The following is a 24868-nucleotide window of genomic DNA, read 5'->3' as shown; positions in this document are numbered from 1 at the left end:
CTGTGCTGGCCTAGAACCATGGTGTTCCCAGTCTTTGCTTCCTGAGTTGTTAGGGTTACATGTGTGGGCTGCCAACACAGCCCTGCTCTGCTTTGTAAGTTTTACCACAAAGCTGGTCACCCCTGTGACCAGCTTTGCTAATACATTCATTTCCATAAACTGCGGGAAAGACCTAGCACAACCTGAGTGGCTTAGAACAACAGAAACAGCTAGGTGCGGGTGGCTCATGCCTGTAATCCTCACTACCCAGGAGGCTGAGATCTGAGGATCGTGGTTCAAACCCTCCTAGGCAGGAAAGTCCCAGAGATTTTTTTTGGGGGGGGGGGAGGGTCTGGTTATGGGGCCTGAACTCTGGGCCTGGGCGCTGTCCCTCAGCTCTTCAGCTCAAGGCTAGCGCTCTATTACTTGAGCCACAGCGCCACTCCCAGTTTTTTCTGCTTATGTGGTGCTGAGGAATCGAACCCAGGGCCTCAGGCATGTGAGGCGAGTGCTCTACCCCTGAGCCACTGTCCCAGCCCTCCCAGAGATTCTTATCTCCAATTAACCTCCAGAAAACTGGAAGTGGGGTTGTTGCTCAAGTGGTAGAGTGCTCACCTTGAGCTGAAGAGTTGAGTGACAGTGCCCAAGTCCCACCACCAACAAAAAAAAACAACAAACAGTTTTCACATTTGGGAGGCCTGAAGTCCAAAACCAAGGTGACAGTAGGGTCCCCTAGGAGGGCTCCGGGTTCTCTGTGCAGCTGTCCATTGGCTGCTGGGGATGGAATGCAGGCCTTCCTGCATGCCAAGTGGTTCACCATGGAGCCACTCTTCCAGTCCCTCTGCCTTGACAATGTCTCATCCTAAGGGGCTGAGCCACTAAGTTGAAGCCTCAACACTAGCACAAAGAAAAGAATCACTTTGACCTTTGTGCTGTTTTTCCCCATCATGTTACCCTCCTTTAAAAAATGTTATATAGGGCTGGGAAGGTGGCTCAGTGGTAGAGCGCTTGCCTTGCATGCATAAGGCCCTGGGTTTGATTCCTTAGCACCACATAAGTAGAAAAAGCCGGAAGTGGCGCTGTGGCTCAAGTGGTAGAGCGCTAGTCTTGAGCTGAAGAGCTGAGGGACAGCACCCAGGCCCAGAGTTCAGGCCCCACGACTGACAAAAAAAAATAAATGTGATATAATTTACATTTTACACATACATTATATATATATATATATATATATATATATATATATATGAGACCTTGCTCTATAGCTTATATTGCCAAACCGAGGAAGTTGCCTCAGCCTCCCAAGCCCTGGGATAACAAGAGCGTGCTGTGGGGCTGGGACTGTGGCTCAGTGGTAGAGTCCTTACCTAGCATGCATGAAGCCCTGGGTTCCATTCCTCAGTACCACATACACAGAAAAAGCAGGAAATGGCACTGTGGCTCAAATGGTAGAGTGCTAGCCTTGAGCAAAAAAAAAAAAAAATCAGAATGCACCACCACACCTGGCTGTGCTGCTGTTTTTAAAAGACAAGACTCCCTGGGAAGGGTGCGGAAGTGCAAAGTCCCACTCCTGTGGAGGATGAGAAGCCCAAGTCGAGGCTAGGGGCATGGCTCAAGTGACCAGGCCTGCTGAGCAAGAGTGAGGCCTGAGTTCAAACCACAGAACCACCAAAAAGGAAGTCAAAAGTGACGGTACAGACCTTACTGAAACCAACTGGAGGGCTGGCAGTATCCCATCATCTTCAGCACTGCACAGTAAATCACTGGATGGATTTGTCTGCTTAGCCTCCCCTCAGAATTTAGCCGCTTCATTAACTTCTCTGTCCAGTAGTCCAGTATTGGAAGAGACTGCATCTTCAGCCTTCCTTCATGTAGGTCCCCGGCCGCATCAGACTCACTTTAAATAAATGTGTATGCTTTCTATACAGTTAATCTCTTCTCATTTGATTCCCAGCCCTCCAAGGTCTGGATCTCCTCTCATCTTCAGTGACTAACACTGGTGTCACTAGACTTAAGACCCACACAGATAATCCAGAACCGTCTCATTTTGAGATGTCAATTTAATAACACCTGCACAACATCTTCCATGTAAAGACATCCTTCACAGGTTGCAGGTCGTTTTTAGAGGAGCACCATCCCACACACCACACGAGGGAAGGTCAGACTTCTCAGGGCCGTGGCTCATTGGCGATTCTACTCTTAGGTGGCTTTTGATCCCTTCTGGAAGAAGGGCCCGGCCTGTCCTCTCTGGAGAAGGGCTGGGCTTTGGACACTGACATCTCTTTCCCCTTTCTGTGTCATTCCTGTGTCCACCAGGTGTCACCCTGCCAGCCCTGCCCGGCGCGGGGCTGGGGATCCTGGTGTACGGCGGCTGTGACCGCATGTGCCTTGCCTTCCGCTTGCTGCCCCAAGATTTTGGGCAACCCACGTCACCTTTTCCAGACTTGCATTCCCCATCTATATAGTGAAGGTCCTCCCCTCCCCCTGTCCCCCGGTGTCCTGTCCAGGAAGCCGTGTCTGCCTGTGGGTAGCGGCTTTGTGCCTTGCTGCATGGGAGAGTCCTCTGCCCCTTGGAGTGGAGGGGCCTCCCCGGCTCGCTCTTCATCCTCCACCAGCAGTGGAGCCAAGCCTGGAATACATTATTCACTGCTTTTTATTTGGGGCTAGACCCAGGACAGGGGCAGGGGGGTTCGGAACAGGAGTTTCTCAGGCTACGAAATGCAAAAGCAAGGGGTGCAAATACAGGGAGGCTCAGCCTCTCCATGGGGTATGCCTCAGCCTTGGAGCTGTCGCAGAGTCTGGCCTTGAACTTGCCTTTGGACTTGACCTTCCTGTGGTTGCTAGGAAGAAGTCCAACTTCAAAGGACAGAGGCCATGGGGCACTTCCGCAATGGGGGGCTTGAAGGCGCTGAGGACCACCAGCCTCGGTGTGAAAGAAGGAGGAGAGGGAGAGATGATCAGGAATCTGTCTTCAGAGGGGGCGTCTGGCAGAGTCCGTGGCTGCCTGGGGGAGGCCCCCCTGCTCTCTTGTCCCAGTGCTCAGCGCTACCCACCCCCTCCCTGGGGTGTGAGTCAGTTCAAGGCCCACCTTTCTTGGCTTCAGGATGCTGGGTGTCACCTTGAGGTCAGGGGCAGGTGGGAAGGACATCAGAACCTTGGCTGTGGGTAGAGTCATGAAGGCCTTGCCTGTAGTCGAAAGGACCTTAGAGCCCACCAGCTTGCTGTGCTGCAGCCTGAGGACCCGGCCCTGGGGTCGGAGCACACAGGGGGAAGGCAGCTGGGCCTTGGTGTGGAGGCTGGGGAGGTGGGAGGGGGCTGTGGGAGCAAAGGAATCTGTGAGGGCCTGGCGGAGGGCCAAAGGCTGACCAGCAGCCCCACAAGCAGAGGGTGAAGCAGAGGGTGGGGCAAGACAGAGCAGCGGGGGAGCCAGTGCGGCCTTCCAGCCTCCTCTGGAGGGAGGAACAGAGGGTTTGGAATCCAACAGACCTGGGTCTGCGTCTCTGGACGGTCCCTTCTGAGCTGTGCAACCTGGGACAACTTCCTCACACTTCCCGCTATCTTGGCTGGAAAATGGGGACAAAAGCAGCCTCCTTACTGGGCGGTGGTGAGGGCTACCGGAGCTGCGGAGTGCAGTTAGGGGCTGTAGGGGTCATGTCCTCCAGAGACCGCTGTCCAGGGAGGCAGAGGCAGAGCGGGGCGGCAGCAAAGGTCTGGACTCCACCCCGGGGCTGGACCCTGCCATCCTGCAGAACAACTGCCAGCAGTCCCTCTGCCTGGGGGACAGCTTTGGAGGGGACAAAATGCATTTGGCAATAAACCTAAAAGTACTTTGTGAGCAATGGCTTTTACTTGCTACGGGGGGGTCTTTCGCAGGAGGGCAAATCGGGTTGTGGGAGGGTATCTGAGGGGAATGATCTAACCCAGGGGCTGCGTTTGTTCAGATGCTCAGCGGGTGGGCTTGCCTGTGCCCGCTGGCAAGGGTTACGGGTGAAATCGTGCCCTGCCCTGGTGCCGGGAGGGTTTCCGCTTGCGGAGGCCAGGGCAGACCCGGACTGTGGCACTTTTTGCCTTGCCTTTCTTCCCCTTTCCAGGGACTGAAGTGGTAGCAGTGGAACTTGGCTTCTCAATGTGCCCCAGGCTCCTGGCCCCAGCAATTTTCCTAGAAGCTGACCTGTGGGTAAGGGTCCCTGAATCCTTGCCTTCCCCAAGGCTTTGCTGGGTCAGCAGATGAGGGAGTGCCGGCCGGGTCCCCGACCGCCGATGATACATCGCTAACGGCTTCTTGATGGTGGAGCCCTCCACCACTAACTGGATGCCCACATACTGGGGCACCTCCACGGCAGGCTGCAGGGAAGAGACAAGGCCCACTCAGACAGTGCCCATCCACCCTGGCTCTGGCAGGGCTCGGCACGGGTGGATGAGTCAGTTCCCAGTGAAGAGGATGTTACCTTGCTATTGGATGAGACAGGCCAAAGAGCCATTTCTAGGCTGAGGAAGGAAGCCCGCCTTCATCCTCTAAGGAAACTACTAGAGTCTCACAGGGCGTAGGGATTGATGGCCCAGAGGAGCAGGGAACAAGCACCACGCCATCATCTCCTTGGGTGCAAGGCAGCTCAATGAAAGAATGACTGCCTAGACTAGGTCAGGCCCTGGGCTGAACTCCCCATACCTCAAAAACAAGGCAGCAAGCCAACTGGGCTGGGAAGTGCCTTCTGGCAGAGTGCTAGCCTAGCACGCATGGAGCCCTGGCTTCCATTCCACAGCACCGTATACACAGAAAAAAAGCCGGAAGTGGCTCTGTGACTCAAGTGATAGAGTGCTAGCCTTGAGCAAAAGAAGCTCAGGGACAGCGCCCAGGCCCTGAGTTCAAACCCCAGGACTGGCAAAAGAAAGAAAAGACAAAGCCGGGCGCTGGTGGCTCATGCCTGTAGTCCTAGCCACTCAGGAAACTGAGATCTGAGGATCACAGTTCAAAGCCCAGGACCAGTACACACACACACACACACACACACACACACACACACACACACACACACACACACACACACACACACACACACACACACACACACACACACACACACACGAGGGACAGGATGGAACCCAGAACCTTGTGCATTCTAGAAGGCACGCGCAATTCCGTACCTCCTACCCTAGCCCCAGTGCCTCCAGGTCCTTGTGCCACTCAGGACTCTGGCCACAAGGCCAGTCGATGTAGCGCTTTCACTTTGCACCTCTACAACGTGAACCAAAAAAATGAACCCCTCTTTTTTTTTTTTTTTAACTTTTTGCCAGTTCTGGGTCTTTTTTTGTTTTTTGTTTTTTGGTCCAATCGTGGGGCCTGAACTCTGCGCCTGGGCGCTGTCCCTCAGCTCTTCAGCTCAAGGCTAGCGCTCTACCACTTGAGCCACAGCGCCACTTCTGGCTTTTTTCTTTTTGCTTATGTGGTGCTGAGGAATCGAACCCAGGGCCTCATGCATGCAAGGCAAGTGCTCTACCACTGAGCCACCTTCCCAGCCCTTAGTTCTGGGTCTTGAACTCAGGGCCTGGGCACTGTTCCTGAGTTTCTTTTTGCTCAAAGCTAGCACTTGGGCTGGGATGGTGGCTCAGTGGTAGAGTGCTTGCCTCACATGCATGAGGTCCTGGGTTTGATTCCTCAGCACCACACAAACAGAAAAAGCTGCAAGGGGTGCTGTGGCTCAAGTGGTAGAGCACTAGCCTTGAGCTGAAGAGCAGAGGGACAGCGCCCAGGCCCAGAGTTCAGGCCCCATGACCGGACCCCAAAAAACAAAACAAACAACAACAAAAAAACCACCTCTGAGGTGTTTTTGCCAAAAGAGTGCTTAACCTGAACCTCATCAAGCTGGTTGACCTAACTTCTATTTTACAGGGCATTCAGATAGCAGAAAAGCAAGTTAAATAACACCACAGGAAACAATCAGATAAATCCAAAATGTGGGGCAGTTCTACAAAGCACAGTAGGTTCCTTCAAAAGATCAGAATGGGGAGAAAGCAATGGGGCTGTCCTAGATGAAGAGACCAGAGACAAAACCACCAATGAAGGTGTGGCGCTTCATTACACATTGGCCTAAACACCCCCAAACCAATCGCTAATGAAAGACATCTGGGAATATGAGGGAACAAAACACTTTCTCGGGGGTGGGGGGGGGACTGGTGCTGAGGGGCTTGAACTCAGGGCCTGGGTGCTATCTCTGAACTTTTTTCCTCAAGGGTAGCGCTCTTTCACTTTGAACCATAACTTCACTTCTGGCTTTCAGATAGTTCATTGGAGAATAGAGTCTCACTGACTTTGCTGCCTAGGCTGGCTTTGAACCATGATTCAGCCTCCTGAGTAGCTAGGATTACATGTATGAGCCACCAGCATAGGCCAACACATTTTGTGAAATCAAAATGCTGACATACTCATTTAAGACACAATCAGGAACGATAAATGAGGCCATTTAATTTATACCATTAGCATCTTCCCTCCCTGAATCCAAACCATGGCAGATCAGAATCTTAATCAGAAGATAATTAAATTGCCACAAAAAATTACTTCCCAGAGCTCAGAAAACCCTTAAAATCAAGTTTCTAATTTTTTTTTTTTTTTGGGTCCGGTCATGGAGCCTGAACTCTGGGCCTGGGCACTGTCCCTCAGCTCTTCAGCTCAAGGCTAGCACTCTACCACTTGAGCCACAGCGCCACTCCCGTCTTTTTTCTTTTTGCTTATGTGGTGCTGAGGAATCGAACCCAGGGCCTCATGCATGCAAGGCAAGCGCTCTACCACTGAGCCACCTTCCCAGCCCCTCTAATTTTTTTTTTTTTGAGTGCTGATCCTCAGGCTTGAACTCCGGGTCTGAGCTCTTGTGCTTAAGGCAAGTGCTCTACCACTTGAGCTACAGTACTCCATTTCCAACTTGTTTTTTTGTAGTTAATTAGAGTTAAGAGTCTCATGGGCTGGCTTCAAATAACAGCCTCTAGTGTAGCGAAGATTACAGATGTGAGCCACCAGCATCCAGGCTTCAAGTCTCTGATTTTTAAAACTCTGACTCTATGCTATATTAGCAGACTCAAATCCCTTTATAGAACAAATACTACCATTGCTACTGTTACTACTACTACTACTACTGCTCCTCCTCCTCCTACTGTCCCTCCCTCCTCCTCCTCCTACTGCTACCACTACTGCTAGCAATTGCAGCCACTACTTGGTAGTGTCTGGTATTTCTCCAGACCATCCTAACCACCTGATTAATGACAATAGCTAAAACTTGTGCCACTTTCTCTGTGCGCTAAAGTCTTCACTTAGATCAACTCTAAGAACTAAGAACTAAGGTGTTAACTCTTGCTTTAAAGAACAGGCCTGATCAGGGGATATGGCAAGACTAAGTTTTGAACTGAGTCTGATGACCAAGCCCTGTGCTTTTTTGGGGGGTGGGGTGGGGGAGGGGGGTTTGAGTCCAGTCATGGGGCCTGAACTCTGGGCCTGGGCGCTGTCCCTCAGCTCTTCAGCTCAAGACTAGCACTCTATCACTTGAGCCACAGTGCCACTTTGGGCTTTTTTTGTTCTGCTTATGTGGTGCTGAGGAATCGAACCCAGGGCCTCAAGCATGCAAGGCAAGCACTCTACCACTGAGCCACCTTCCCAGCCCGCCCTATGCTTTCTTATGGGGCTCCCCACAATGGACCTCCGGGCTCCTACTTGGGGGGCCCACCACCTTACCTGCTTATAGATGAGCTCAAATGCGCCTGTGTCACAGTTGCGGTCCAGCCGCCGGTCGATGACCACGCGCAGAGTGTCAGCTTGCACACCAGCACAGAGTCGGGCAGTGATGGCTGTGGAAGGTGCCATGGTGGGGCTAGCGTTGATCTCGATCAGCCAGGGCTGGAAATCCTCACCGAACACAAAGTCTGCCCCGTAGAGCTCGAAGCTCGCCTTCCGGCATTGCACTGTGTCCTGAGAGGTCTGAAGTGCATGGATCACAGCAGCCTTCATTCCAGGTACAATGATGTTAGACCAGGCTTTGGGGGCTCCCACCTCCTGTAGGTGGTCCTGAAACCTCTGGCTGGACCACATGTTGTCGGCAGGCAGCATCGGATGCCGATGGCATGAGGTCTCCAGGTGTTTCTGGATGGAGTTGTTACACAAATGCACAGAGCTAGGGTAGAGGAGAAAGCCAAGGCTCAGGTCTGGTGTCTTGCACCCACGCTGGGCCTACCTGGTTCACACAACTGAGATGAGGCCCCTGGGAAGAGGCCTGCATTCCACACTTTTCTTTTTTTTTTTTTGGCTGGTCATGGGGCCTGAACTCTGGGCCTGGGCGCTGTCCCTCAGCTCTTCAGCTCAAGGCTAACGCTCTACCTCTTGAGCCACAGTGCCACTTCCAGCTTTTTCTGCTTATGTGGTGCTGAGGAATTGAACCCAGGGCCTCATGCATACAAGGTAAGCACTCTACCAATGAGCCACCTTCCCAGCCCCAGTCCCACACTTTTCAAGAGCCAGAGTCAGTCATATCTCAGGACCACCTTGGGGCCTAGTCCAGCGAGCCTTCCCCTCCTTAGAAGGTGAGGTGAGCAAGATGCCTGTTCCAGTCCCACCCCTATTCGTGACAAGCTGGAAATTCTTCGGCAAGTCTTTTAACATGCATGCCCTTGACATCTGCAAACTGAAGGCAGCAGCAGAACTTGCCTCACTGTTTATTGTTTTTGTTTCTTTTCCTGGCCTGGGGCTTGAACTCAAGGCCTGGGCACTGTCCCTGAGCTTCTTTTGCTTAAGGCTAGCATTCTACCACTCGAGCAACAGCGCCATTACCGGCTTTTTCTGATTATGTGGTACTGAGAAATTGAACCCAGGGCTTCATGCATGCTAGGCAAGCACTCGACCACTAAGCCACGTTCCCAGACCCTCACTGGGTTTTGTTTATTTTTGCCAGTCTTGGGGCTTGAACTCAGGGCGTGGGCACTGTGAGCTTTTTTTGTGTTTAAGGCTAGGACTCTACCACTTAGCCACTTAATTAACTGGAGATAAGAGACTCACAAACAAGCTGGGTGCCAGTAATGCTTGTAATCCTAACTACTCAGGCAGTTGAGATCTTAGGATTGTGGTGTGAAGCCAATCCAGAGAGGAAAGTCTGTGAGACTCTTATCTCCAATTAGCTACCAGAAAAACTAAAAGTGGAGCTGTGGCTCAAGTGGTAGAGCGCTTGCCTTGAGTGAAAGAACTCAGGGATAGCACCTAGTCCCTAAGTTTAAGACCCACAACAAACCAAAAAGAAAAAAAAATGTCTCATAGCCTTTCCTGCCTGGGCTGGCTTTGAACCACAATCCTCTAATGGCAACCTTCTGAGGGGCTAGGACTATAGGCACAAGCAACCAGTGCCTGGTTTTCACTGGGTTATATGAAAAATGACTAAGGCATACTCAAATCACAATTATTGATAGCTACAGTGCTGAGTGTCATATGACAGCCTCCACTCTCCACCTGTGGACACTGACCTGAGCAGGTTTTCACCTCTCCCAAGGCGCACACACAGTCTGGAAGCTACAGACCCAGGGCTCAACAAGGAAAGCTTAGTCCCTGGAGTTAACCACAGATCTTGCCTTGCCTTTCTCTTCTTAAATTTCTCATGTGCTTTACTCAGCTCTCTATTGGTTCTCATAATGCAAATCACTTTTGTGTGTTTGTGTGTATGGTGTGTTTATCTGTTATGGGGCCTGAACTCGGGGCCTGGTAGCTGTCCCTTAGCTCTTCAGCTCAAGGCTAGTGCTCTACCATTTAAACTGCAGCACCACTTCTAGCCTTTTCTGCTTATGTGGTGCTGAGGAATCAAACCCAGGGCCTCATGCATGTGAGGCAAGCACTCTACCACTGAGCCACCTTCCCAGCCCCACAAATCATCATTTAACCTATTAGATTATTTGATGTGTTATGTTCTTTGCTTGTGTTTCCCCCTGCTTAGAATATGAGAGGTTTTTTCTGTTTGTTTGTGCCGGTCCTAGGGCTGGGACTCAGGCCGTGGGCTGTTCCTGAGCTTTTCTGCTCGAGGCTGGCACTCTCCCACTTGAGTCACAGATTCACTTCCAGTTTTTTGGTGGTTAATGGAGTCTCATGGACTTTTCTGCCTGGGATGGTTTCAAACTGTGATTCTTAGATCTCAGCCTCCTGAGTAGCTTGGGTTACAGGTGTGAGCCACCAATGCTTGGTAAATAAGCATTGGAGAAATGAGATCATGTTTTGGTCACCCCTAAATTCCAAGGGCCTGGAACAGCGGTCAGCCTGGGATACTCTTGATAAGCCACAGGACCAAGGATGGGTGGTGGATGGAGGCCTGCCTGCCTGCCTGCCTGCGAGTCTGTGTGTGCAACGCAGCTTGGCAGCAGTAATTTCCAGCCTATGGGACTGCCTCCCCTGCTGGCCCCGATGCTCACTTGTCCAGGTTCTTGAGGGAGAAGGGCTGTGTGGAGAAGCGGATGTAACTGTCGCGATAGAACCACACAGTCAGTGGGTTCCAGTCAGTGACCAGGAACCACTGTCGCAGGTCAAACTTGGTGCCAAAGATGAGCAGGGGCCGCTCGATGTACTTCTGTACCACCCACTTGCCATCCTTTATCATCAGGGAGTTGCTGTCCACCAGCTTCAGGATCTCCTCCAGGTGGTCCATGCACACAATGCCTGCAGGACACAGAAGGCAGAAGCCAGGTCAGGCGGGGCTGGGAGAAGGGCCGGGGACCATGGCTGCCCATCAGCTCTCACTCTCGTGGAACTGAAAGGGCTCACTCATAACCACAACCCTCTTCCCCTTGCTAAGGACTTACATTTTTTCTACAACCCTCTTCCCCTTGCTAAGGACTTACATTTTTTCTAAGTAAATATTTTTGTTTGATTGAGAAGAAGTTTATGGACAAAATGTTACATAGAACAAGGAACTGGAGGTATGACTCAGTGGAAAGAGCACCTGCCAAACAAGTGCCACAAGTTCAAAACCTCAGTACACAGACAGAAAGAAAGAAAGACAGAAAGGCAGACAGAAAGGCAGACAGAAAGAAAGACAGAAAGATGGGGCTGGGAAGGTGGCTCAGTGGTAGAGTGCTTGCCTTGCATGCATGAAGCCCTGGGTTCGATTCCTCAGCACCACATAAGCAAAAAGAAAAAAGCCAGAAGTGGCGCTGTGGCTCAAGTGGTAGAGCGCTAGCCTTGAGCTGAAGAGCTGAGGGATAGTGCTCAGGCCCAGAGTTCAGGCCCCACGACCGGACCCAAAAAAAAAAAAGAAGAAAGAAAGACAGAAAGAAAGAAAGACAGAAAGACAGAAAGACAGAAAGAAAGAAAAAGAAAGAAAGAAAGAAAAAAGAAAGAAAGAAGGAAAGAGAGAGAGAGGGAGGGAGGGAGGGAGGAAAGAAAGGAAGGAAAGAAGGAAAGGAAAGGAAGGAAAGAAAGAAAGAAGGAAAGGAAGGAAGGAAGGAAGGAAGGAAGGAAAGAAAGAAAGGAAGGAAGCAAGGAAAGAAGGAAGGGAAGGAAGGAAGAAAGGGAGGAAGGGAGGAAGGGAGGGAAAGAAGGAAAGAAAGAAAGAGGAAGAGGTGCTGTGGCTCAAGTGGTAGAGTGCTTGAAGAGCTGAGGGACAGCTCCCAGGCCTAGAGTTCAAGTCTCACAACTAGTAAAAAAAAAAAAAGGGGGGGGTTAGGAAAGTGGCTCAGTGATTGAGCTTGCCCTGCATGCATAAAGTGCATAAAGCCCTAGGTTCAATTCCTTAGTACCATATAAGCAGAAAAAGCCAGAAGTGGCACTGTGGCTCAAGTGGTAGAGCACTAGCCTTGAGCTGAAGAGCTAAGGGACAGTGCCCAGGCCCAGAGTCCAAGCCCCACGACTGACAAAAAAAAAAAAAAAAAAAAAAGGAAAGAAAGAAAAAAAAGAAAAAGAAAGAAAGAAAAAAGAAAGAATGCGTACCCAGCATGGTAGCACTCATGTAACCCCAGCACCATGGACCTTTCTGCACTCTAGTGGGGGTGAACGTCATGGGTGCTGGTGTGGGAAGCAGGGGCCGAGTCCTACCTCGTCCACGGGACTTGGCTCCTGGCTTCACAATCCAGATGTTGCGGTCCCCCTCCATGTCGATCTGGGGTACCAGAGCCTTTAGCTGCTGTAGGACCTCCTCACAGCGCTGGACCTGAGTGTCCAGGTGTTTGAGTTGTGCCCCCTGGCTGGGAGGAGATGGTGATTTAGACAGAAGAGCCTGGGCGCAGGTGGGAGGCGGGGACAAGGGGAGACGCAGGCTCCCCCGGTCAAGGTCCAACCAGTGTTAATCATACCTTCCCCTCAAGACCCATTCCTGTTCCACCTTACACCACCCCACACCACCTCATTTGTCCAGACTATGGGAGTGAGGAAGGTTGGGAAAATTCCTTTTACTTCATATACACTCCCCATACCTCCAATCTTCTACCTTCTTCTGCCTTTGGCGGGATGCCTGTAGCTCACGCCTGTAATCCTAGATATTCAGAAGCTAAGATCTGAGGACCATGGCCAAGTCCATGAGATTCTTATCTCCAATTAACCACCAAAAAGCCAGAAATGAAGCTGTGGCTCAAGTGGTAGAGTGCCAGTCTTGAGAGAAAAAGCTATGGGACAGGGCCCAAGGCCCTGAATTCAAGTCCTAGTACCATCACAAAACAGAACAATAACAAAGACTCTGACTTTGGCACAAGCCTGCAGTTCCTAGGGGACATCACTCTGCCAGGAGCTATGCCAAGGGTTTTCTGCTTAGTATCACAAATCCTCCCAACAGCTCTACTGGGGAAGCATGTGCATTCGGAAACTGAATGTGAAGAGTTAAGTGACTGACTGAGGTGGGAGCCAAATGTACTACTGCTTCTCCTACAGGGACCTCTGGGGGCTCCCCCTTCCTTCCTTCCTATTCTGGACTTAACTGGTTGACTGGTGGGTCTCCTCTGAGTCTAATTCGAGCACATGCGGGCCCGCCCTCTTCTGGCTTTCTCTTCCCATCTCTCAGCCTCAGCATATACCTACTGGGTCTCTGCCTGTTCCCCGCTCTCAGCGCTCTGCTATGGGTACCGGGCGTTGCACTGAGGGCCCCCAGGCTAGTACATGCACGGAGCCGCACCCCACCCCCAGGGAAGGTTTCTGTAGTTGCAGATCTGTGTATACTTGCTGTGCTCCCACAGTTGGCTAACTGAATAAATGAGTGGCTAGGCGTGTACTCCAGCAGCCATCTGCCTCAGCAACTGCTATCTAGACAGGGGTTCAGGGACAAAGGGGGACCCTGTTCACTACAGGATGGAAAATGTCAACTAAACCGAGTCACAACCACAGAGGGGTCAAACACTGCTGAATAGCTGGGAAAGCTCCATCTCCGTCATGTTTCAACCTCTCCAGTTTCTCTACCATGGAACCCCCCGACCTCCTCGCTTTTTATGAGAGGGAACCCCAGGATCAGGGATAGCCAGATGGAGGGGGCTCAGCAGGGCCTCCTGGAAATACCCACACATGCACACTAAACAAGCCTCCCCATGATTCATGGCACTGAGTATCTGCTCAGCTCACCTGATGGGCTCAGAGAGTGTTATGTGGGGTGCTGTAAGAGACAGGAATAGTCGAAAAAATGGTGTGGTATTTTATACTTAGGAAAAAAGTTTTTGTGGAAAATGAACCTTTATGAAGACCTGGTTGACTAAGCATAGGCTTGTTTTTAAAAAGTAGAAGCTGGGCACTGGTGGCTCATGCCTGTAAGTCTAGTTACTCCAGAGACTGAGATCTAAGGATTATAGTTCAAAGTCAGCACAGGCAGGAAAGTCCATGAGACATCTCCAATAACTACTCAAAAAGTCAAAGTAGAGCTGTGGCTCAAGTGGTAGCGTTCTAACCTCGAGCAAATAAGCTCAGGGACAGTACTCAGGCCTTACATTCACACCTTAGGACCAGCACCAAAAAAAAAAAAAAAAAGTGTAGAGAAACACAGTAGTCAGTGAATTGCTAACTGCTGGTATTGAGCCATCCAACACTGTGTGTGTCTTATGATGAAACATTTCATAGGTCTCTTCTGGTAGATTCTCTCAGCCTTCTAGAAGTTGCCTTCATAAAAAAGACTCATTAGCTGGGTACCAGTGGCTCATAGCTATCATCAACTACTCAGGAGGCTAAGATCTAAGAATCATGGGTCAAAACCAGCCTAGAAAGAAAAATACAGGAGACTCTTATCTTCCATGAGCTACAGAAAATAGCCAGAAGTGGAGCTGTGGCTCAAGAAGTAGGATGCCAGCCTTGAGTGAAAAAGCTAAGAGACATTGCCCAGGCCCTGATTTCAAGCCCCAGGACTGCCAGAAAAAAAATTTTTTTTAAAGGGAAGAAATGAGGTGTGTGCTAGCTTGAGAGGCCACACTTGGTCCTCTTCCCACAGCTACTGCCCGGCTCCGGTACTCACTGGACTATTTGGTAATAGCGATGGAGGAAGATAGACCAGCCCTCAGGGCTGAGACAGAGTGGAGCCTCCAGTTCCTTGTCAATGTCCTTGTGTGCCAGGATGCTAAGATGTTCCTCACATGCACACAGAGCTTCATCCACAAACTCGGAGGTCACTGGTAGCACCGGCTTTTTTTCCGATTTCTTAGGCTCCTTGTCTCCTGCAGAGATAGGGAGGGAGGGCCTCTCATTATTCCACACTGAGGCCAGGACGGTGACCTGAGCCACTCACCTGAGGCCTGCAACCCTAGAACGGCACCCTTGGCCCTCACTGGAGGCTCCACCCAAAGTCCCCAAGGTATCTTTGGCCCACAGGCCCAGCAGGCCCGTGGCTCCCAGCCCAGGACTGCTCACATGTCTGAGGTCCTGAGGTCCTAAAATGCACCTGTAACCATGGCCTCGGTGAGCCTGGACAGACATGAAACCAAATCTGACATGGCTTCTAACATCCCAGCATACACCAGAAATCCAGACCCATCCAGAACCCTGACGAGATACTGATAATCCTTAAGCCACACAGCATTAACCTACATTTGTGCTGCTAGATCAGAGGCCCAGCAGACACCTCAGAGCAGACACCGAGCCCTCAAGGACTAGTGTCCATCGACGGCCTGACATTCTCCAGTGTCTGCAGTAGTCCCAAACTTTATACAAGCAAGGCCCTAAAATCCCCTACCTCCCCACACACCAGAACGGCCATCTGAGAAGCCTAAATGCAGAGCCTGCAAATTGCAGGGCTCCTGAGCCTGGCACACAACAGTCTTCCTTGAAACCAACACCCTTAGGCCAGGAGACGGAAGCAGGCAGAAACAGAGACAGTCTGCCTGAGGATTTTCCTCCTTCCCCCAGAGCTGCCCCTTCCTTCTCAGAACTCTGGTTGAAGAACTCTTAGGTTACAACTCTTACAGTTGCTTAGGAGCTAAGTCCAGAGAGAGAAAGGGCAAGTCCCCACCATTCCCCATGTTCCTTGTGCTCAGGTGGAAGGGGTCCCCAGGACACCTGAAAGCTGTCAGCTTTCACTCCTCACAGACCACAGAGATGAGCCTTGTCTGCCCTAGGGTCCAGGCCAGGCCTAGGGTACGACTCATTCACATGCCAGGCCCCACCAGGGCTGAGGCACTAAGAAATGGATGGGAAGACAGGTGTGCCAGTGGCTGGGACAGAATGGATGTGTGGTCTGGGGGACCAACAGGTGGAAGTCAGGACAGAAACATAGGTAGATGGACAGATGTATCTGTGGAAGGACAAGTAGGGTGGTAGGAATGAACAGACTGAAAAAAGTGAATATGGAGGTAATTGTGGATGGAAGAAAGGACAGATGGATGGACAGATGGACTGTTGAGTAAGTAGGTGAATGAGCAGATGATTCAACAGATGGGACAGGTTGATGGAAAAGGGTACTGACTGGTCATGTAGATGTGGATTGTCCACAGGTGTGGAGAACAGCGGGGTGGATGATGGGAGCATACAGGTGGGGAGTAGAGGGACCACAGCACTCACCTGGGGCCTTTGCCTCCTCTTCCTGGCCAGAGTATGAGTTCCATTCAGACTTCACCACCAGCTTGAGAACGTTGCGGGCAGCTGTCAGCCAAAAGTCCTCTGCTCCCGAAGCAGGGGATATCCTGCTCAGCCCCTAGGCTAGAGGCCTGTCCTGGTTCTGGAACCTGATCATGACTTGCCCCACTTTGGATCTGGGACCTGACTCTACCCTGACTCTAGAACCCGGCTTCAGTCTCACTGTAGAGTCAGACCCACCATGTGGCCGGATGTGACACATGGTCTGTCTGTCTTCAGAATCTGGCCTGGACCCATTTTCTCATTTCTTCTCATCCTCATCCACTTTTGAACCTTAGTCTAGGAACCAGATCTTGGCCCCAAACCTATTCAGACTTGGAATATAATTTTAAACCTAGTATCCGATCTGGATTCCACTTCTGACGTGAGTTTAGAGCACATTCTGAAGTTAAAGCTTACTCTACTTTGGGAACCCATAGCCTGCAGCCTTTCCTAGGACCCCAGCCAGCCAATGGGACTTACCCATGGCCTGGGACTTATTCTGGATTCCACACTGACTGAACCTCAGACTTTTAGAGCCTGCTCTACAATATATACTAAACTTCCTAATCTTTACTGGAGGTCAATCAAGGAGGCTCATTGAGGGAGGCCAGGGCTGGGGAAAGGAAGGAAATCTGCAGGGAAGCTGAAGGCGTGGGGGGAGGCCTTAGCTTTAGCCCCAGTCCTTCCATGTGAGAGGTCCTGGCCTGGGGTTAGGGTGTCCTTACCTATGAAGGCTTTTTTCTCATCTTCAGCCCCCAAGCGGTAGCAGCGTGGGAAGAAGGAGTCAGCATCAGCCTCATCAAACCACAGCAAATTCCGAAGGTTGAGACACAAGCCGACCTATGGAGTTAGCTGCTAAGAGGGCTGGGAGGGGTAGGCCCAGAAAACTCAAAGGAAATCTCCCACACAGAGCACAAGTCCAGAAGTCAGCAAGGCCCTGATTGGCTGTGTCCCCCATCTGTCCCCATGCTTGTCCGGGCACCTCTCTACAGAGAATGGTCCTTATTTCAGTACCTAGTCTTTCATATCTGTAAAGATCTGCTTCCTTGGTTGGGGCTGTGGCATACTAGCAGAGTGCTTGCCTAGCATGCATGAAGCCCTGGGTTCAATTCCTTAGTATCACAAAGAAAAATCCAGAAGTGGTGCTGTGGCTCAAGTGGTAGAGTGCTGGTCTTGAGCAAAAGAAGCTCAGGGAGGGCTGGGAAGGTGGCTCAGTGGTAGAGTGCTTGCCTTGCAAGCATGAGGCCCTGGGTTCTATTCCTCAGCACCACATAAACAGAAAAAGCCGGAAGTGGCACTGTGGCTCAAGTGGTAGAGCGCTAGTCTTGAGCTGAAGAGCTGAGGGACAGCGCCCAGACCCAGAGTTCAGGCCCCATGACTGGCAAAAAAATAAAAAAAATTAAAAAAAATTAAAAAAAGAAGCTCAGGGATAGTGCCTAGGCCCAGAGTTCAAGTCCCAGGACTGGCAAAAAAAAAAAAAATGACCTGCTTCCTCCAGGAAGCCCTCCATGCCCACACCAGTAATATAATGACAGGCTCAATTATGCAGCCCTGCCACAACTTTAGAAGAGAGTCCTTCAAAGATGAGGAAAATGAAGCGCAGAAAGGAGACACCATTTGCTAAGAAATACAGATAAAGTGTGGGGCACCAGCAGCTCACGTCTATAATACTAGCTATTTAGGAGGCTGAGATCTGAGGATCACAGTTAAAAGCCAGCTCAGAAAGACAAATCTGAGACAGATATCTCCAATATCACCAAAAAGCCAGAAAGGGACCTGTGGTAGGATGCCAGTCTTGAGCAGAAAAAGCTAAGGGAAAACATACAGGCTCTAAGTTCAAGTCCCAGTAATGGTAGTAAAAGAAATGTACTCATTACCTGACTCATATAACTGTAACCTCTCTGTACATCACCTTTAGAATAAAATTTAAGTAATAAAAAAAGTAAGTCAGAATGAAGCTGTGGACACGCATGGCAGGCCAGGACAACTTGGGTGCAGGGCTTGACACCACCCAGATCACGTTGAATTTCATGTATAACTTTTAAAATTTAACCTCAAAAATGAATTTTTAAATTCTTAGTTCTTTAATGTAGTTAACTTCTACGTTAAATACATTACATTTAATTTTTAAATTCTTTTGGAGACTGGTTCTCACTACATAGCCCAAGCTATCTTTGAACTCCCAAACTTCCTACTTCAGCCTCCTGAATGCTAGGAGTATGCCATTATACCCGATTTGAAACTTCTGGGAGTCAGCTAGCTCTGCTCTGCCCAGGAGATAAGCAAGTGAGTTGAACCCATTCTCTATCTCCTCGCTCACAGTCATTTGATGTGGGTTTCTTTGTTCTCTTTCCTTCCTTCCTTCCTTCTCTTTCTTCCTTCCTTCCTTTCCTTCCTTCTTTGTCCTTTCTTCTTTCTGTCTTTTTTTCCTTCCTTCCTTCCTCCCTTCCTTCCTTCCTTGCTTTCTTTCTTTCTTTCTCTTTCTTTCTTTCATCTACACATACTAGATAGATATTGTCTGAGTCTGAGTCTCACTGAATCCTATACCTCCTGTTCTCCTAGGAACTCTCTTACTGGAAGGAGAGCAAGGAGCGGGGCTGCCAGCCCAAGGGCTGTGTGTGTGTGTGTGTGTGTGTGTGTGTGTGTGTGTGTGTGTGTGTGTGTGTGTGTGTGTGTGTGTGTGTGTGTGTGTGTGTGTGTGTGTGTGTGTGTGTGTGTGTGTGTGTGTGTGTGTGTGTGTGTGTGTGTGTCCACTCCCTGGGGACTCACCTTTGTGGTAAAGGAGCCAGCCCGGGCATAGTGATTGATCATCTGATCCTTGGAGAGGAAGCGACAGTCCAACACGTCCCGCCTCGTGGTCCAAATGAGGTAGGGGACTTGATTCCTAACCATGCGGGACTGGTGAGGAGAGAGGATAAAGTCAGGGAGGGCAGTGTGGGCGGTGTCTCTTCACCCTGCTGGGCAGGAAGGAGACGCTTCCAAGGCCTTCTCTAGCCACACACCATCTTTGCACAGAGGAAGAAAGGCTGTGTCTTCCCCGAGCACAGCTGGGTGAGCAGAGCGCAGGCCAGCCTTCAGCCTTGAGCAGACACTGAGATGCACAAAAGAAGAACACAGCTTCGCACCTTGCTTTGGCCATGGCCATTATGACCTGCCTGGTCCAAGCTGAGGGCATTGCACGTGGCACAGAGGCTCTTGTGACCCCTGTCTCTCCATCCTAGTTAACACCACTAGCACCAGGATTTGGGACCTGTTCTATATATTTTTTTGCTGTTATTGGTTATGGGGCTTGAACTACGGGCCTGGGCGCTGTCCCTGAGTGAGTGCTGATCAAGGCTAGCACTCTGCCATTTTCTGAGCCACAGTGTCAGTTCGGGTTTCTGGTGGTTAATTGGAATGAGTCTCAGAGACTTTCCTGCCTGGGCTGGCTTTGAACCATGATCCACAGAATCTCTGCTTCCTGAGACTCTAGGATGACAGGAGTAGCCATGGTGCCCAGCTTTACATCTTTTTTTTTTTCCTTGTCAATCGTGGGGCTTGAACTCTGGGCCTGGGCGCTGTCCCTGAGCTCTTCAGCTCAAGGCGAGCGCTCTACCACTTGAGCCATGGTTCCACTTCCAGTTTTCTGGTGGTTAACTGGAGATAAGAGTCACATGGACTTTCCTGCCTGGGCTGGCTTTGAACTGTGATCCTCAGATCTCAGCTTCTAGAAGTAGGATTACAGGTGTGAGCTACCAGTGCCCGGCTTTTAATTATTTTAATTCTTTCTTTGCATACTGGGGATTGAAATCAGCTTACTAGACAAGCACTCTACCACCTGAGCCATGACTCCCAGAAGTTTCAAATCAGGTATAATGGCATACTCCTAGCACTCAGGAGGCTGAAGTAGGAAGTTTGGGAGTTCAAAGATAGCTTGGGCTACGTAGTGAGAACCAGTCTCCAAAAGAAATTAAAAATTAAATGTAATATATTTAACGTAGAAATTAACTACATTAAAGAACTAAGAATTTAAAAATTCATTTTTGAGGTTAAATTTTAAAAGTTACACATGAGGGGCTGGGAAGGTGGCTCAGTGGTAGAGTGCTTGCCTTGCATGCCTGAGGCCCTGGGTTCGATTCCTCAGCACCACATAAGCAAAAAGAAAAAAAAGCTGGAAGTGGCACTGTGGCTCAAGTGGTAGAGCGCTAGCCTTGAGCTGAAGAGTTGAGGGACAGCGCCCAGGCCCAGAGTTCAGGCCCCACGACTGGACCCCCCAAAAAAATAAAATAAAAATAAAAGTTACACATGAAATTCAACCTGATCTGGGTGGTGCCAAGCTCTGCACCCAAGTTGTGCTGGCCTGCCATGCGTGTCCACAGCTTCACACTGAAGCTTAAGCCTTCTCCAGGAAAAGAAAGAAGAAGGAAGGGAACCACCACCATACATATAAAAGGGGCCAGTCTTGTGTCACTGCGGCCTTATGATGTTTATGCAGACGGGGAAACAGACCTCGAGGACACGAGGCTGCCCAGCCGGACATGAGTGCTCTCACTCTGAGTAGACCGCCTCCCGTGATCCCCCGGCCTCAGCTGACACCCAGGGCCCTCACCATCAAAGCGTGTGTCTCATCTACGTCATTAAATTCCAGAAAACCATCCAAGTTGAACAGGTCTGAAGACTGCAGCTCCTCACTCTCTTCTTCTTCTTCTGTGGATGCAGAGACCAGAGTGGATGAGAGTCCAACCCCACTCGCCTACAGGGCCACAACCCTGAAAAGGACTTAGGAAGGGGCAGCTTCCAGTCAGGAAGGGACCTGCTCACCATCCTCTGTGGTATCACTGTCACCCATGGTTGAGCTATCCAGATCCTTCTGGGGTAGATGCAGTGCAGTGGCAGTGTGGTGGACCATCTTCTTTTCCACCCAGCCCCGCTGACGCAAGAGACACCGGATCACTGGGTAGCGGCCTTGGATCATGAATATCTTCTTCTGCTGTAAAACAAGAGATGGAGACATGTTCAGTTAGCACTGTCTAAATGCCAATCACAAGGCAGGCTGGTGAAGCAGGCAGTACAGGCAGAAGGAATTATCATGTGCAAAGGTCCAGAGGTTGGATGGAGATCAGGAGGAGAAAGGTGGCCAGACTGAGCAGAATGGGGACAATGCGCTTATGCAGGGTACTGCAGTCCTGACACTTGGACTTGGGTTTTATGTAAGGAGTTGCACAAAGCAGCAAAGCCTAGGGGAGGCAATCAACAGTTGGAGGATTGTAAGTCTAGCTTGCTGCTAAATAGAGAATAGGCAGTAGGGAACAAGTGGTGGCAGAACACTTGAACGCTATTGTGAGACCAGAAACCAATGGCTCACAGCTGTAACCCTAGCTTCTCAGAAGGCCGTGATCTGAGGATCACAGTTCAAAGCCAACCTGGGTAGGAAAGTCTTTTGAGACTCATCTCCAATTAACACCAAAAAGCCAGAGTGGAGCCCTTTTTTTTTTTTTCTGTCCTGAGACGAACTCTGGGCTTGGGCGCTATCCCTCAGCTCTTCAGCTCAAGGCGAGCACTCTACTGCTTGAGCCACAGTACCACTTCCAGTTTTCTAGTGGTTTATTGGAGATAAAAGCATGGACTTTTCTGGCCAGGCTGGCTTTGAACCGTGATCCTCAGATCTCAGCCTCTTGAGTAGCTAGGATTACAGGCGTGAGCCACTGGTGCCCAGCTTAGAGCACCAGCTTTGAGTGAAAAGGCTCAGTGCCAGTGCCCAGACCCTGAGTTTTAAGGCCAAGCGCTGGCACACACACACTGGCACGCGCACACACACACACACACACACACACACACACACACACACACAGAAAGCTGTTGTGGTTTGCACAGGAAAACCATCACAATAGCTAGAATGAAGGTGGTTACAACATGCTGGTGTACAGGGCGGAGATGGAGAGAAGGCACCAGGGTTAAGATTTGGTTTTGGAGACAGAGATGATGGTTTTACTGATGGGATTAGACAAGATTTCTGACTTGAGTACCAGAGGTAGGAAGGCAAATTAGAGTATGGTTTCAGCGGCACGAGTGTGAAGAGCAGGCTGTCGCATTGTGGAAGTGGGTGCGCTGACCCAGGGGCAGCACACTGACTGGACTCAGAAGCCCACAAGAGAGAGGGGGGGCTCTGGACCACCAATATTCCAAGAACCTTCAGAGGCAGCTGAAAAACAGCCCAGTTGGGGAGGGAGGAGGAAAGCCAGGAGGAAGCCAGTGTGTGGCAGTGCAGAATGACACGAGGCACCCAAACAAGCAAAGGGTCGCTGGACATGTTGAAGCCACCCATCTCTGTTTCCCAAGGGAATGGGACAGCAAGGTAGGGACCCAAAGCAGAGGAAGAGTCAAAGTGGGGAGGTGCTTGAGAAGGGTATGGGGTGCAGAGGTTTTGTGGTTTAAGGATGTTGTAAGTCTGTGAAACAGCAACCAACACACACACATGCATACACATGTACACAAACTTGTATGCATACATACATGCATGCACACACACAGGTGCAGGGGGTTTGTGGTTTAAGGATGTTAGAAAATAAGTCTGTGAACTACAGGAACCAACACACACACATATGCATACACACGTACAACACTTGTGTACACACATACACGTGCATGCACGCACACACACACCCTGGGGCCCCCTCCGACCTTGACAGCCCTCTCCACGTGGATCTTGGCATTTCTGAGCCGGCCCATGTGGTGAGAAGCCTTCGAGAAGCCTTGCCAGAGAAAGGAACCTGCAAGGAGACGCGGGCACAGGAGCGGGAGGCTGGCGGCTCAGCCCGGGCGTCCGGGGCTCGGCGGCGGCACCCCGTGCCCTCCCCCCGCGCCCTGCCCCCCCCGCCCCTCCCCCGTCCCCCCCCCCCCCCCGCGGCCTCACCGCCCGGCAGCGAGCGGAGATCATCCGGCTCCTGGATGTAGGGGGCCAAGGGCGGGGGCTCCCGGGCGCCCTGGGGCTGGGCGAGCATGTCGGGCAGGCAGCACACAGCGGCGGAGCTGCGGGCCAGCAACCCCTCGGGCTCGGCGGGGGCCGGGGCCGGGGCCGGCCATGGCAGCCTCTCGGGCGACGGGGACTCGGGGCCGGGCACCCAGGGCAACGGCGGCGGCGATGGCCAATCCCGCCCCGGGCCGCCCTCGGGGTCGTAGCAGGCGGGCGGGCTCCGCAGCCCGGACCCCAAATCCCCGGCGCTCAGCAGCAGCGTGGCGCCAGAGCCCCGCATGCGCCCCGCAGCCGGCCTCGCTCCGCCCGGCCTCCCACAGCGGCCTCCGCTCCCACAGCGCCCCCGCCCCGCCCTCTGTTTGCTGTCGCCTGGGAAACCACTCCCCCCACTGGAGGCTCTGGGGCCGCCAGGGCCCTGGGGTCGGGGCTTGAGGACGTCCAGCGGGCGGGACTCTGGGCCTCGCTTGACCGGCTGGGCACTCAGGGCACTAGTGTCAGCAGCTCCCGTGTGCAGGGCCCTGGGGCTTGGGTCACTGGGGGCCCCCCCGGCAAGGGCAGGGGCTGACCCGATGGGACTTACCAAATAAAAATAGCTAATAGTCTAAGGGCAGGAAAGCAAATGAGCCATCAGACAGCCTCTCGGCCTGTAATATTTAAGCAAAAGAGTCAGGAGCCACTGCAGGAGGACTGGCATTCTGGGGGGACTGGTGTGAGCTGTGGTCCACTCAGGAGACACGAAGCAGCTGATGTGGCGAAGCCTGACAAAGCATCAGGTGGGGACCCAGGTGCATGGGGATAGGATCGTTCAGGCCACGCACTTAGACCTCCCTCTCCCCAAACCTGGAAAAATAAATCAAGCCAACTGCAGAAGAAATGTAATATATCGGAATGATTCTCTCTGGCCCCTAGGCCAAGACCATGCACTAACCTTAAAAGTCAGAGAAGCCAGGCCCTGGTGGCTCCTCAGGCACAAGGCTGAGATCTGAGGATCTCTGTCTAAAGCCAGCCCGGGCAGCAAAGTCCACGACTCATGTCCAATCAAGTATATATAAAAAAAAAAAAAAAGCCACAAGTGGAGCTATGGCTCAAATGTAGAGGTATATATAAAAAAAAAAAAAAGCCACAAGTGGAGCTATGGCTCAAATGGTAGTGTTAGGACAGGCTCTGAGTTCAATATCCAGGACCAGTACACTCAAAAAAAAAAAAAAATCTAAGGCAGTTAAATACTTAGCCTTAAATCTCAGAACAGCCTGCTCCAAATGCCAGGGCTCCACAAACACTATTCCATCACTTGGAGGTCTGCCTGTGTCACCCAAAAACCTAACACCAGCAGTCTGAGAGGCAAACTCTAGCAGTGCCTATTCAAGTCCCAGGACAGGGACATAAACACAGAAAAGGTGAATGATATGTCCAGCTGATCTGAGATTACCTTTCCTACCCAGCACACGGTGGGAACTGGGCTTCCCAAGAGAATGTCCCAGGAGAGTACTGAGACTGGCGAGCACCCAATCTGTAGTCAGCCTGCAACTCTGGTTTTAGGGATTTAGGATGCTGGACGCTAAATCTGGGATAAGCTAGGGTTTGAAGTTGCTCACCCAAACGATGCTGTCCTGAGAAAGCTGAGTGACTAGATGTCATTTTCTTTGGGTCCCCCAGCTTTGCCAAGAGCACCTTCAACATTCCTTGCAAAGCTATAATAGCCACTTGCACCAGAGGGCGCAACTAGTTCAGCCCAGCAGGAGGTCACAGAGGTAGTGTCACAAAGGGGTCAATAGCTGTTCAAGCCACCCCACCCAGGTCTTCCTCACTTCAACATTTCCTTGTTCTCTTCACAAGATCCAGCTGGCTGAGAGAAATGCTAGAAAACTCAGCTCACAAGCCAGCCATTCCAGAAACCCCTTCTGCTCCTGGCCTGC

General features: G+C 51.2%; 1 protein-coding gene across 5 annotated transcripts; it reads right to left on the bottom strand.

Moving 5' to 3' along the window:
• Positions 1-2018: 2018 nt before the first annotated feature.
• On the bottom strand, positions 2019-24640 carry LOC138824789 (tubulin monoglycylase TTLL3-like). Of its 5 annotated transcripts, none has more exons than XM_070019065.1 (16): positions 24548-24640; positions 22661-22749; positions 20801-20969; positions 20589-20686; positions 18770-18898; positions 16726-16840; positions 15944-16042; positions 14406-14604; positions 12020-12168; positions 10402-10645; positions 7697-8132; positions 4148-4320; positions 3463-3596; positions 3065-3291; positions 2791-2899; positions 2019-2605 (listed from the first exon to the last, which is right to left on the bottom strand). In XM_070019065.1, the coding sequence occupies exons 1-16, from the start codon at positions 24630-24632 to the stop codon at positions 2406-2408; spliced, it is 2655 nt and encodes an 884-aa protein (XP_069875166.1). In that variant the 5' UTR covers positions 24633-24640; the 3' UTR covers positions 2019-2405. The 5 variants fall into 5 exon arrangements, with proteins under 5 accessions (XP_069875166.1, XP_069875162.1, XP_069875165.1 ...); XM_070019061.1 differs by lacking the exon at positions 24548-24640 and adding an exon at positions 22893-23270; XM_070019064.1 differs by lacking the exon at positions 24548-24640 and adding an exon at positions 22893-23270 and having other exon boundaries at positions 3463-3539.
• Positions 24641-24868: the final 228 nt, after the last annotated feature.

Source organism: Dipodomys merriami, unplaced genomic scaffold (genome assembly GCF_024711535.1).
Source record: "Dipodomys merriami isolate MVZ:Mamm:240054 unplaced genomic scaffold, mDipMer1.0.p SCAF_13, whole genome shotgun sequence".
Classification (NCBI taxonomy): domain Eukaryota; kingdom Metazoa; phylum Chordata; class Mammalia; order Rodentia; family Heteromyidae; genus Dipodomys; species Dipodomys merriami.
The sequence above is the reverse complement of the archived record's forward strand: the minus strand, read 5'-3'. Positions and strand labels throughout refer to the sequence as shown.

Coding starts and splice junctions, on each gene's coding strand:
- LOC138824789 (XM_070019061.1), bottom strand. CDS start 23,232: ATGCGGGGCTCTGGCGCCACGCTGCTGCTGAGCGCCGGGGATTTGGGG. Junction 22,750..22,892: donor TCTCCGCTCGCTGCCGGGCG/GTGAGGCCGCGG, acceptor GTCTCCTTGCAG/GTTCCTTTCTCTGGCAAGGC. Junction 8,133..10,401: donor TCCCTCAAGAACCTGGACAA/GTGAGCATCGGG, acceptor CCTCTACCCTAG/CTCTGTGCATTTGTGTAACA.